Source organism: Urocitellus parryii, chromosome 9, assembly GCF_045843805.1.
Source record: "Urocitellus parryii isolate mUroPar1 chromosome 9, mUroPar1.hap1, whole genome shotgun sequence".
Taxonomy (NCBI): domain Eukaryota; kingdom Metazoa; phylum Chordata; class Mammalia; order Rodentia; family Sciuridae; genus Urocitellus; species Urocitellus parryii.
This window is the reverse complement of record NC_135539.1, coordinates 37,140,826-37,154,406: the sequence shown is the minus strand read 5'-3', so window position 1 is coordinate 37,154,406 and position 13,581 is coordinate 37,140,826. Positions and strand designations below refer to the sequence as shown.

Here is a 13,581-nt window from a genome sequence, read left to right as displayed (position 1 = left end):
TGAGCAGCAGGGACGGGGATCCGCATGGAGCGTGCACCTGGCCCAGCACACCTGCAAGCACCAGCTCAGGTCAGCAGGTGTGGCTGTCACCCACACAGTGCAGCCAGGTCTAGATTTTCACTTCTCCTGTTTAGAAGGCACGGGATAGAGAAAGTGTCTTTCTTTTAAAGCTGGACTATCTACGCAGCCTGTAGTGGCAGGTAGTTTTGCTACTGTTCAAGTTCAAGGTGATGTGGTGGTGTTGCCGTGAAGGTCAGGGTTGAGCCCCTTCCTCTTGCATTTTTGCAACAAAGGGCTCTCTCCATGGCTTTCCTGCTACCCAGAAGGGGGCGGTCTCCTCTTCCTTCACAGGAAGGTGGAGTTCAAGGCTGACTTGGCTGCTGGCCTCTTCCCCTCCTGCCCAAGCCAGCAACAGCTCCTGTCCCCACCATCCCAGGGCCCAGGCCTTGGGCCATGGGTGCCATGTGGCACAGCAGCCAGGCAAGCAGTCCCAGCACAGGACTGGGTGACCAGCTGAAGCTGGTAGTGAAGGCAGACTTGAGGTATTGTTACTTACTGAGGTAGCTTTAAGACAGAACATTTGCTTTTAATTGATCAACAATGCTTACCAAAATAGACAGGACAATGTACATATTTACAATTCTCAGGGCATTTTCTTGGAAAACTCAAGCCCAGGGGCTGCTTTTAAACTCCTTGGCACTGCCCCTTGGCCAGGCCCCTTACAGTTCACGTAAATGGGATGCCTCGAATGGGCAGCCCTTGGCCTTGGGCTGGGGTACCCTTCTACCCCCAGCAGCCTCTCGGAGGTACAATAAGCATAGGCTTGTTCACCAAACCTGAGGCAGGGACGTCTCTGTCAGAAAAAAAAAATCTCCTTCAACCCCCTAATCTAGAACTCAGGCCACTGGTCCTGAGGAGTGAATGATGTAGAAATGCCCTCCTTTAATGGGCCACCTGGGCCCAGCAGATGAGCAGGCACCTTGGGGCCACCTGCCTCCTGCACTCAGTGGGTGCGTGTGAGGTTCTGAAGGAGGGTGCAGGCTGCTAGGGAACACACCTAAGGGATCCAGTGAAGGAGGTCTACAGAGGGCTCATGTCAGTCAAGGTCAGTCAAGACTCCAATCAGTTCAGTGGGAAAAAGAAAACGGATTTAGTAGCCCACAGTCCAAATACAGGAAAAAATTACAACAGCCGGGCCCCTGGCGCCATGTTTTCCTACTCACCATGTAAGCAGAGCCAAGGTGGAGAAGGCACTGGGCACCAACCTGTGTGGCACACAGGTCCTCCAGCCTCACTCAGCCCCGTCACAAAGAGGCAGGGAGGCCCTCATGCTCTGGCCAGCACAGGCTCCAGTCCCTGCTGGCCCTGTTGGAGCCAAATGCAGCCCAGCTTCCCAGAGATCACACCAGAAAGCTGCCATGTTCAAGAGCACTGGCTGTTCAGTTGTGTGTGGGGGGTGCACCCAAGGAATGAGACTGTACCTAAAGGTAAGACCCCTGGGTGCCCCCAGCAGTTTGGTCCAAGAAGGAGCTTTCTAACATCAGATCCCTCCTAAGACAATGGCCAGCCCTGGGTCGGAAGTTCCCCAGTGGCTGGCGCTGAAGCAGCCCAGTCTGCAGGGATTCTGAAGAGTGGACTTGGGCTACTCAGGGTCTGGACACTATCAAAACCTTGTCCCAGCTGAGGCTCTTAATATTTGCCACCAGCAAGGGCTAATTTCACATATGAGACTCAAACGATGGGCTCCTCAAGGGAATTCCACAGCGCACACCTCAGCCAGCTTCAGTGGGGTCACCAGGTCAGCGTGCCCCACCCCAAGGGTAACGGGGCTACCCCAAACGAGACTTGTCCCCACCCGAGACTTTGCTTTCTCCAGGATGACAGGCCTGTCTCCTTATCCTGCTTCCCTGAGGATGACCCTGGAGGCTAAGGCACCTTCCCTGGTGACAGAGCGGGAAGCGGCCACCTGTTTCTTCTGCAAAACCAGGTGTGGCGCTGCTTCTGTGACCACTCTCTTCTACTTTCCAGTGTCTATCCACTCGAGACTCCACCCAGACTCCTTCTCAGGAAGGGCAGCTCTAGATAGCACCCAGGGGAAGGAAGAGGGAGAAGGGGACCTGTGGGTGGGAGCTCACTGTGGGGCCCTGGGATCTGCAGCTCTTCACTGGCTTAGAAGTGGCTACATCCTGTTGTGGAGCTGGGGAAGCCTGGCTCACCCGCAAAGGTGCAAGGGTGCTTCAGCTGGACCCCTGGGGCCACGGTTGGTTATGGCATCCAGGATGAGGATGGGTGGCATGCCCCGGATTCCTGGTGAGGTGGCTCCTCACAGGTCAAGGTCAAGGTCAGGTGTAGGTTGTTAGGAGAGCATCATCTTTACAGAGCTCCTTGGCTGTCCCCAATGCAGGGGGAATATGCCTGTGGGCACTGAAAACCACTTTGGGTGCTGTGGCAGGAGGTGGCAGAGCAAGGTGGCTCCCTGGGCTTCCCCAGAGAGGAAGAGAAAGGCTGCCAGGATTCCTCCAACAGACCAAAGAGCAAAAACGAGAAAACTGATGGGATGCGGAGGTGCAGGAGGGATCATTCTTTCTCTAGGAAGATAAATCATCTTTCCAATTTACTTATGAATCCTCTAGAATGTGCTTTGTCCTTTAACCCTACCTAACCTGTCCCTGGCAGCTGTCACCATTTGGAGACAATAGGGACCTAGAACGGGGAGGGGGTTTTCTTTGTGGGCAGAGGTGGCATAAAGACAACATCATCGGAGTCATCGGAGTTGATGTCATCCAGGGCTGGGGGCTTCACGGCCTGCAGCTCCATGGAGGAGGACCCGGCTGAAAAAAAGAGGAGTGAGGTCAGCCACGCCAAGTCACAAGTGGCTCTCTGCTTAGGGCTGCCAGCCAGCATGGACACACTACACCACCAGCACCTCCTGGCAGGCAAGCCCAAGGTCCTTCCCAGGAGAAGGGAGCCAAAGGCCACGTACACACTGCCAGAAAGCCCTCTCTTACTTCCCAACTCCGAATCCTGAACTTGAAACATTTGTGAAAGAACTGGACCCTCGGTGGGGGCCAGCCCTGGTGTAGACAGGGCTAACAGCCACCTGGGAGAGAACCAGGTTCCTGGCTCAAGGTGTGGCTTCGGGATGAGGCAAAGGGGCACTGGTGACTGTGAGCGCCCCATGTAAACACTTCAAATCCTTATTCTCTGCTGGGAAGAGGCGCCACCTCCAGGCTGAGTGGGGGACAGACAGGGCGGAGGGCTGCCACTGAGGAAGGGGCGGTTCCCACCGCCGCAGAGCCCCAGGGCGCCTCAGAAAAGAGCCTTACTCTCACTGCTAATAAACAGGGGCCAGCCGCTGTCTTGAGATTTAGGAGCAGGGGAGTTTAAGCAACCACGGGCAGATTCCAGAACTGTGGCAGTTTTTTTTTCCTGCAACTTTCAAGAAATTAATATGAAAGTGAAAAATTATGAAGGTAAAAACACCCATTTTCAAGGTTATTTTCATCTTTTTTTTTAAAACACCATCAGGTCAAACAAAGGCTTCACTTATACTTCTGCAAACCCGTGGCCTTGGGCCAGTGGCAGTGGAGCATCTGGACACAACCTGAGATCACATTCTCGGGCAGGTGGGTGAATCTGCCTCTTCAACTTCACTTACGTTTAGCAAGAGGAGGAAAGGGCAGCACCAATGAACACTTCAGCCCTGGTCAAATAATCTAAAGGTCGCCAAACACCGGGTCTGAGAATCAGCGTAAACTGGGCTTTGAGAGAACAATTTAAAGCCTTTTAGGTGCAGAGGGTTACAAGCAGACTGCTGGCCTTTCAGGCTTCGGTGCCTGCATGTTGCTCCTGAAAATCCCGGGGCTGCTGATCTTTGCTCACTCAGCTTAGCAGATGCAAGTTTTGGAGAGAATGTCAAAGTCCAAAGTGCTCCAGCTCTAAAAAAGCCACGGAAAAATGGCTCCAGTGGGTGAAAGGCAACTGCAGACGTGTTTGCAGGCTGAACGTGGAGTGAGATTCTCAGCCGGGTAGCAGCTGCATCCTGTCACCTCAGAGACATGCCTCCTAATGTGCTTCCCTCCCTAATGTGTCCCTGGGGAGGGAAGGGGCATGCCTACCCAGAAAGAGATGGCCGGCTGAGGGCACACAGGCCACCAGGTCTGGGAAGGCTCCGACTTATGGCTTTAGCCTTAAGTGCAACTATTCTGTCATCAGAGAACGAGGGTGACGGCATGGGAAGGTACAACCTCACCTGCCATCAGCCCCCACACTTACCGGCGTGGGGCTGAGCGCCTGCGGGCTCCTCTGGCTCATCCTCTGCAACCTCCTCACCACTCAATTGGCTCTTCTCACCTGAAGAGGCAAATTGGACCCACTGCACATAAGGCACTGCGTCCTGTCACTGACTGGTGACCCCTGCCTGTTTCTACCTTGTCATAGCAAGTGCCCTGCTCTTTCCCACCCACCCTTCCTGGTTCCACCAGAGGCCTAGGAGCGTCACGACTTCCCTGTGTGAGGATGTCCAGGGACACAGGACCCAGCAGGCTTTGGACTCCACTTCCCTGCCGGTGACTGCCCCCAGCCTCCCACCGCCTTGTCACTCCCGCCAGCTCTCCAGCGGTAGAGGCCGCCACTGTGAGCAGCTGCTGCAGGTCTGCACTGAGCGTGAGGCAGGACTCAGGTTCGTTGATGTGGGGGCTGAGAGGGATTTCCAGCCGTCTCTGCACCACTCCCCACTCTGCACAAAAGCAGAGTGACCCCAGAGAAAGTCCGGGGCCTGTGGGGATTACCCTCAGGGTGGGTGGAACAGCGGCACAGCAAATAAACAAACAAACAGGACGGGCAAGGAGGGAACCCCCTAGCTCAGGCTGTAGCTGAGGAGAACGAGGACACAAAGCTGGGCAGCAGAATGGACGTGTGGTCAGCAGAGCTGTGAGCAAGGAGCTCCGTGAGCAAGTGCCCCGCCAGGGAGGACACTGGAAGAGGGTCTTCCTGGTTTCCGGGGTGGTGGCCACCGTGTGGCAGCCTCCCTTGCCTCCTCACCTGCCCAAGCTGCCTACAAGGTGGCTATTCTTTTGGCTTAACCCCTGGAGGGCCTGCGGCTCCTTGTGTCCTTACCAGGAGAAGCCGTCCAGGAGGGTGGGGAGGTCTCTGGGTGCATGGCTGTTGCAGCTCTGCTAGGTACAGTGGTGGCTGTCCTTTTACCACCGGAGCTGGAAGACAGAAAGACGTGGGCCTGGACAGTGCTCACCAACTTGCCCGGGCGGTTGTCCCACCATATGGACACTGTGCTCTGGCCCAAGAGCCTCAAACGTCCTCAGGCCCACACGGAGGTCAGGCGGTGCAGGTTTATAAGCTGACTGCAGCATCTTCCTGCCCCCTCCGTCTCTGGTTCCCAGTGAACATGACCACAACACACAGCCGCCCACCTCCTGGTCTCGCTGACGGCCCCGGGTGGTGGCAACCTAAGCCAAGCCCTTGGCACGTCCTACACCACGTGGTTGCGAACTGAGGCTCAGACTTGTCTGGCTCTCCTTTGTGGAGAGAAGCTGCACACTCAAAAGCAATGGGTAGCTGCTATTTTCTGCCATGCAGCACAGGGTCCGAGGAGGAGAATGATTGTGACTACAGGGTGGGACAGGGAGCAGCACGCCTGCCTGGGGTCCCAGACCCTTCACACTCTGCAAACGCCACCTTTGTGAGCTGACCAAAATGGGCACTCTAGCAGGGATGCAGAGACCCAGTCTGTCCTGTGTGGCGGGTGGCTGCGGGAGGGTCCTGGCAACACCTGTGTCTTGCTGAACTCTGGGATCATGTCACATTTTTCTTTAAAAAGGGAAGGTGTGTTAGCCCAGGCTGACAACAGTTTGCCAACTGATGGTTGCCCTGCCAAGGTGGCATAGACCCCTTCATCTTGTTTCCACCCAGCACCAAGATGAACCTCTAGGAAGCCCTCCTGTAGAGGGCCAGATCCTGTGGCCCGTGCCATGGCTATGTGAGGAATTTCCCAGAAGGTCTAACTCCAGCCATGGCTACAGGCCAGGACCTGGCTCACAGACAGCAGGCACTGCACCAGCTCACTGCCATGCCCCTGCACGGGGCTTCCCCCATGACACAGCATGGATGCATACCTTGACCCCCACTCACCTGGTGAGCTTGGCTCGAGCCAGGTGTCCCCGGAGGACAGACTGGATGGTGGCGATGGCCTCCTCCTGCCCTGGGCTGCTCTCAGCCTGGGCACTGGGGCTTGGGACACAGGGCGTGGGCGAGCTCTGCAGTGTAATAACAACAGGGAGAGAACAGTTTGGCAAGCCCTGCCGGGTTGGCTCTGTGTGCAGCAACCAAGCATGGGGGGGCTGAACAAGTGCCTTCTCAGGTGTCCCCCATTATTGCTGTCCTAATCAGATTCCTGCTTGTAGGGTGTTCATTTTGAAACTCTAGAGATTCTTAAATAAACATCTTCTTTGCTGAGGAAGGGGCCGACATGGGAGCATAAACCTGTACTAGCACCTGGCTTCACTGCGAGGCAAATATGCCACTTGAGTCTCCAGACCTTAGACAATCTGGCCTCTAAGGTGGAGTCCACCCGGGCCAGCACCAGAGGTGTGGCAGCTGGGCTCCCAGGCTGGAGTGTGGGGCACACCCACCCGGCACGGCAAGACAGCGAGACAGAGCCCGAGTGAGCTTTCCTTGGCTGATGAAGCACGAGAGAGGAGGCGATGGAGAGAACTGGGCCTGCGTCCCGCCACCTGGATGTTACCTGCTCTGGAACACCCGGCAGTCCCGGAGATTCTGAACCACAGGATTTGCTCAGTAACAGCTTTGTTCGGGCTAGATGTCCCCTGAAAACTGCCTGGAGCAAAGTGGCTGCCTGCAGGGAAAAAAAGAGGGAGAGGAAAACTTAAATTTCCCTGGAAGATGGTGGGGAGGGTAAGGAAGATTCTAGAAGGAAAAGTTGTACGGGCAGAGGAAACGCCTTCCTGTACTACTGTGTAACCGAAAGAGCAGCTCAGAGCCTTCTCCCTCATTCTCCCTCACCACCCTTCCACCTGGAAGAAAAGGCTCAGGTGCCTCAAGCCACAGGGGACAGAACCACTGTGGCATCAGCCTGTGCTTCACACAGCGCGTTTTCAGGTTGGGAGAGTTTACTGTTTCATCTACATTAGAGGCATCTTCTAAAAACCAAAGATCTCCAGAACAATCATAAGGGACCTACTTATCCTTTGGCCTTTAAACTAGTGATTTTCTTAAGAGTGAGCACAGGTGTTCCCAAGGCCTGAGTTGAGGCCCTGCTGTTTGGGGGAAGCACAGGGTTTTGAATGACCCTGCCTATTGTCTGGTTCAAACTCTCCCGTGTGGCAGAGCACTCGCTGCTCTCAGAACACTTAGGAGAATGACAAGCCAGTGTGAGAGGTCTAGACTGTCAGGACAAGACAAGCCCTTTCACTTTTTCTTGAAGGCAAGGTGATGGAAATGTCATATACACAGACTAAGGTGCGAGTATGCAAGGGAAGGGGAGAGGCCACCAGTTATGAAGGATACATAACCCACTGAAGAACAGCAGCCACCCAGCCGACCCAGGAGCTTCACAAGAAGTACTGCCGGTTGACAGGTGACTGCACTGGCTGAAAATGAAGCCATCCAAAGACTGAGGGAAGGCACGGGAGGATCCTCTGTGCCCTAAGCTTGCATGTGGTGACACAGCCCTTCGGTGACACTATAAAGTGGGTCTCATCATCATCTTACTTCAGAGACAGCACGTGCTCACCCTCCCGCGGGTCCCTGGACCCTTCCCTCGCTCACTCATTAAAAACACTGAATCCTTCCACACACAGCTTTCAGGGGCATCTAGCATGTGCAAAGCTGATATCCAGCAAACGGTGGTTCAGAATCTCAGGCCCTGTTCTAGGAACTAGGGATCCAGTGGAGGAAAGACAGGAGGGCCCTACCTGCAGGGAGCTAGAGTCCTAGGGCAAGCGTCACTGCCACATGCTGTGAGAGAGTTAACCCAGGGCATGGGGTGGGAGTGATGGGTATGGGCACTCAGGAGGGGGCTCTGAGGACCTGCCTTTCTAGCCCAGTTCTGAATAAAGTGAGGGGCAAGACTGAGGGTGGGGGGAGGCTCCTTCCTGGCAGAGGGCGCAGCACACAGGGCCCCCGTGGCAGCAATGTGCCAGACTCAAGGTGCGCCGGAGGACACCAGGCTAGAGGGCTGGCACGTGGTCAGCATGCAGGTTGGTAGGAACAACTCTGGACTTGTCTAAGTGTGACAGGAAGATAAGGCGTAGTACTAGCTGACATTCTAAAACATCTGCCTGGCTGCTACAAGGGATTAAATCATGGGGGGTGGAGGGGAAACTATTGCTAAGGTCTAGGGGTCTGGGCTATGGCGGGAGCTGCAGACCAGGGAGAAGAGGCCAAGTTTTGTTCACGCTGCAGGCAGCTTCAGGTTTGGCTGGATCGGAGGTAGGATGTTGGGGAAAGGGGGGGCAAGCAGGTATACGGTGGGCATCGTGTCTGAAGATGAGCAGTGCAGGGGAAAGAGCAGGTCTGGAGGTGAAAAGTCAGAGTTCCACAATAACCCGAGGTGGTGGAATCCAGGCCTGCGGGGTGTGGGGGGGTGGTCTTGGGGTCGGGGAGGAGCCTGCTGGCTGGGAGGAGGTGGGACTCTGCAGGGTCCTTCTGCCCGTGGGTGCCACTGGAGGAGAGTCAAGGCAGAGACACTGCAGACCCTGAGATGAGAAGCACCACCAAGAAGAAACCCAAGCACCAAAGGCTCAAGGAGGTCAAGTCACAGGCTGATCCTTGGGAAGGACCCACTCTGGGTTGAGCAGCTGGTGACTGCTGGATAGGGACAAGTGGGTTCTAAAAGGGAGGTGAGCAACTGCAGAGCTGGAGTTTGGGGAGTCAAAGAATCAGGACAACAGATAGAGGGGAGCAGGCCCAGGGAGCACTTCCCATGTCTGCATCCTGATGGAATCAAGACGCACAGGAGGGGACTGACGGGCATGGGGCCCTGGCTGCTGCTGGAAGTGAGCCCCTGAGCCCCTTCCAGCACCCAGGGAGCTGGTGGCTTTCAGTAGGAGCCTGGAGCCTGGTAGTGGGAGGAGGATGAGGAAGGGCTCTTGTGTTCTTATATTTTGAAGTTTTTAAAAAAATTGTAAAATACACATCAAGGGTACAAGGCAGTGGAATTAACTCCATACACTGTTGTGTGACCACTGCCTTATTACTCTAGGTCTTCTCCCTCATCCCACATGGAGATCCTGGACTGTCAGCCATCACTTCCCATCCTCTGCTGCCCCTGGCCCTGGCAGCCAGTGACCCACTTTCTGTCTCCTTGGGTCACCTCTTCTGGACACTTCTTGTCACACAATGTGTGGCCTGGCTTCTGAGCTCATGTTCCTGGTGTGCTAAGTTGCACGGCATCACATCCCCACCAGCAGAGCACCAGGGCTCCACCCTCCCACCAGGGCTTCTTGTTGTCTAGTTTTTTAACTGTGGCTGTCCTAGGGGTAGAGGTGGCCCTGCTGTAGCTGAAGGTCTCCTGACAACTTCTGTTTCTCAGTGGGATCAGAAGCAAGATGATCAGCTGAGAGTGGGGGCAGAGCTGGGGACAGCTACAGAGGACAACATGGGGGTTTCATGGACTCGGGGTGAACTGACGAGGGGGCCCTGGGCAGTGATGAAGGCTACCTGGCCGGGGTCACGTCATGTGCTTTCCTCCAGTCGTTCAGTGGGGCAAGGGCAGAGAAGGCAGGACGAGGACTCCCCAGAGAAGGGGTCTACAGGAAAGTACGATGACCCTGAACCACAAAACAAGGCAGTCAAGGCATAAGCAGGGTGTGGCAGGCCAGGAAGGGGGGACAACCAGCGCGTCAAAGACCACAGGGCAAGGGGAAGGCAGGGCCTCAGAACTGCAGGTACCGTGGGAGTAACAGAAGACAGGAGCAAGGCCAGACAGTGACATTTGAAATGGCCATCACAGCTGGTAAGGACAGGGGAATGGCTACGGGGTAGGGCTGGCCAGGAGGCAAGGATGGCACCATATGAATAAGCAGGTTGAGGATGGAGAGGCCAGGAATTGGGTACTGATGTGGCACTTGGTGTCCATGGCTGAGGACAAGAAGGGAACTTCCTAAATGTGGAGTGGCAGGCCACTCTGGCAGTCCAGCACCTGCTAGCAAGGGGAGCTCCTGCCACAAGGACCTGGACCTCAACTGTCCACCTGAAGCCAAGCCTGCAGCATGCCCAGGGTGTACTGCAGATATGACGCCAGGAAGTCTGGGAGGGTCCCACTGCTATTAGGAGCCCCTCACTGAGGCCTGCGCTTCGCAAGGCACAGCCCTGAACACAGCATCAGCTCTCTGGCAAGGGTGCCGTTCCAGAATGTGGGTTGTGTCCGGTCAGTTTTTCTGCAACCCACCCAGGCCACCTGCTGGGCTGTCTGAGGGATCAGGTGAGCTAACAGGGTTTCAAGGACAGCAACTTCATAGGAAGCACAGCCCCAGGAGCCAGGCAGAGCTTTGGCTGCCTGCTGGAGCACCTGGCAGCCAGGCAGCATCAGGGCTCAAAGTCCTTGCCTGGATCACCTCATCTAACTGCTCAGCCCACAGAGTAGCAGGAAGAAGCAGCAGGAAGTCCTGCAGCCAGCTGCCCATCCTCAGGGCTGGTGGCTGCAGCCTTCCCCTCAGCCTAGATGGAAAAATACTGCAGTCCCAGAAGGGCCAGAGAGAAGGTGGAGAGGCAGTGAGGCCTCCAAGTCTTGAACAACGTAAAGGTTTATTTTTCTCAGTGCATTACTAAAAAGGGGGTGGTGGCTCAGACCCTCACTGCTCTCGAAGGTTCCTAATACACCCCATCTTATTGCTGACCTCCCTTCTAGCTTCTTCTCACTGCTCTGTTAGCCACATGGACACCTAGCTCCTCGTCTCTGACAGCTCTCCTGCCAACGGTGCCCTTTTTGTCCCTTTTCTCCTGGTCTCTCGTCACAGGGACCCTCCTGGCCTGTAGGTCGGCAGTCCTGACCCCTGCCCTGTCCAGAGTTCTACCTCAGCTCACCAGATTGCTTGACACAGACTGATACGTGAAAGTGTATTGAAAGAAGGAACTAATGAATGAATTTGAAAGTGTAAAATTGTTCCAATAAACATCCAATGTTTCTATTACTCAGGCATCCTAAGTCTAATGTTGGTTTGGTTTGATTTCTTGAAAACCAGGACTTGATGTGTCTTTGAGTATCCCCTTGGTTACTGTGCTCCAAAGTCAAGACAGGTTATTTCAAATTGGTGAAATTAACTTTGCTTACCTCATTCAGGACAGCCTTTTTTTTTCTCTGAAATAAAGAAAATTTAAAAAATGAATTAACATGAGAAGGATGAATTCCTTACAATAGTTTCCATCCTTAATCTTGCTCTGCTCTGAGTCAATAAGAGCTGAAAATAGTCACTTCTGACCTTAATGGCTGAGACAGAAAGTCCAGCCCTGCACAGGAAGGTGCAGGAGCCAGATCAAAGGGCTCCCAGGGCTAATTCAGGGCCATTTGAATGATAAACAGAATAATGTCTGTAATTAATTTTTTTAAAAGACTGAAAAAATAAAAGGTGTTGAGTCCATAGTTACATTCCTCCCAACCCTGAGAGGGAAACAGACAGACGGGGAGAGTCACTTGATCTGCTGAAGTTGACCATCAAAACAACACTTTACTCTGAAACTGGCATTTCCTTAATACTTGAAGGGAAACAGCTAGGGACTGGGCTGTCTGCTTAGGAGGACGGGGAACAGGGGAACTCAGGGCAGTGCAGGGGTCCAGCTGCCATCCGCTAGGCCCAGAGAGTCCCTGCAAGTGGACCAGGAGAAGGGAGAGAAGGGGCATCTCGGGCAGGAAAGCTGGCAAGAGCTAGGAGCCGCAGGTCCCCCGTGTGGCTGGTGGGGAGCGTGGGAGGAAGCATGGAAGGCAGGTCCATGTGCTCAAGAGGAAAACCCCGCTTTACAAAATAGAAGGATGAGAGTGGGAAGACACTGCCCTTGGAAATCATCTGAAGTGACCAGGGGTTACTAAGTCTAAGTTAGAGGACAGGGCAGGACAGTCACTGGGCAGACTCTCCCTCTGCAGGCTACTGCTTCATCATTAGGCAAGAGCTAGCAGTCACCACACTGACACACAGGTGGGACCACCCATCTCACTTGTGGGATGAACACAGTTTCACCTACACCTGCACTCGTCAAAAAGAAATGTCTTTAAAAAGAAAAGAGAAGGCGGAGGAGGGGACTGCTGGAAATCACACCAAGACCTAACCAACCAGTGAGGAGCCCAATCCAACCATGCCTGGATCTCAGCTTGAAACTGACAGCTAGGAATGGCTCCTGGCACATTTGGGGAATCTGAATATGAAGCACCCAGCATAGAAAATTGTTATATTCTTAGGTGCAATAATGGTATTGTGTGCCAGGCACAGTGGCACATGCCGGTGGCTCAGGAGGCTGAGGCAGGAGGATAACAAGTTCAAAGCCAGCCTCAGCAACAGTGAGGCGCTAAGCAACTCAGGGAGACCCTGTCTCTAATAAAATACGAAACAGTACTGGGGATGCAGCTCAGTGGTTGAGTGCCCTCGAGTTCAATCTCCAGTACCCACCCTCCTCAAAAAAAGATAATGGCATTGTGGTTAAGTAGGAAAAAGTCCTTCTTAGAAGATATGTGCTAATGTTTCATATCTGAAGCTTTCTCTCGAGTGTGTCTGGGGAAAATATTATATATATAAAAAAGAAATATGGCTGAGTATTAACTACCCTTGAATCCAGGTGCTGCAAGATGAGTCCAGTATACTGTTGAATATCGTAAGTTCTTTCCACTTTTCCATAAGTTTTGAAAAGTCTTAATAATAAAAGCTGGGAAGAAACAAAGATTTCAAGAGGCTTCAATGGCCTACTAGAACCAAGGTCTTGCGAGGTGCAGGCAAGGAGAGAAGGTCAATTTGTTTGTTCAATTGGGGGAAAGGTGATGACTTATTTTTATCACTAGGTAGACCTTTTAGAGCACTAAGCTCACCTGAGGACACCATGCCTCTTAAGAACTGCAGTCTCAGTGGTAGGGACCCCTGAAGAGCCCCTCAGATGGTCAGGAGAGAGCACTTTTCCTCCCTCACCCGAGGGGCAGAGAGGAGTCTCCCAGCCTGTTACAGATGGGCTGTCTGCAGAGCTGCCTATCAATGAAGACCCTCCGTATTCCCGATAAGATGGACCACTCCTGCAGGCCCCCCAGGGCGCCCCTGAGGAGGGCTGGCTGTGGGTAAGTTCAATTCTCCACATTATTTGTGTCCATGAACTGAAGCGCTCCTGAGCTCTTGGATGCAGCTCGGGGCTAGCAGGGGTACATTTCTGGGAGGTGGTTGCGTGCAGTTTTTTGCAACCCACCCAGGGCACCTGCTGGGTCGTATGACAAACCAGGTGAGCTAACAGGGTTCCAGAACCCACCATTGCCTTGTTTCTGTGTAGCAAAAAAATGGAATCCTGTTTACTCTCCAAGGAGTAGCCACAGTGATCTTCCTGGAGACTCCCCTCCCCCTTCGCCCTCCCTGTGCC

General features: G+C 54.0%; 1 protein-coding gene across 1 annotated transcript in view; it reads right to left on the bottom strand.

Moving 5' to 3' along the window:
* Positions 1 to 609: 609 nt before the first annotated feature.
* Positions 610 to 13,581, bottom strand: part of Iqce (IQ motif containing E) — a 48,068-nt gene continuing 35,096 nt past the window's right edge. The window contains exons 17-22 of the mRNA XM_026405680.2: positions 11,309 to 11,335; positions 6,761 to 6,871; positions 6,148 to 6,272; positions 5,119 to 5,213; positions 4,276 to 4,353; positions 610 to 2,831 (exon numbers count right to left, since the gene is read on the bottom strand). Of these exons, the coding sequence (XP_026261465.2) occupies positions 2,704 to 2,831; positions 4,276 to 4,353; positions 5,119 to 5,213; positions 6,148 to 6,272; positions 6,761 to 6,871; positions 11,309 to 11,335 (564 nt within the window). The 3' untranslated portion in view covers positions 610 to 2,703. The remainder of the gene's footprint in view (positions 2,832 to 4,275; positions 4,354 to 5,118; positions 5,214 to 6,147; positions 6,273 to 6,760; positions 6,872 to 11,308; positions 11,336 to 13,581) is intronic.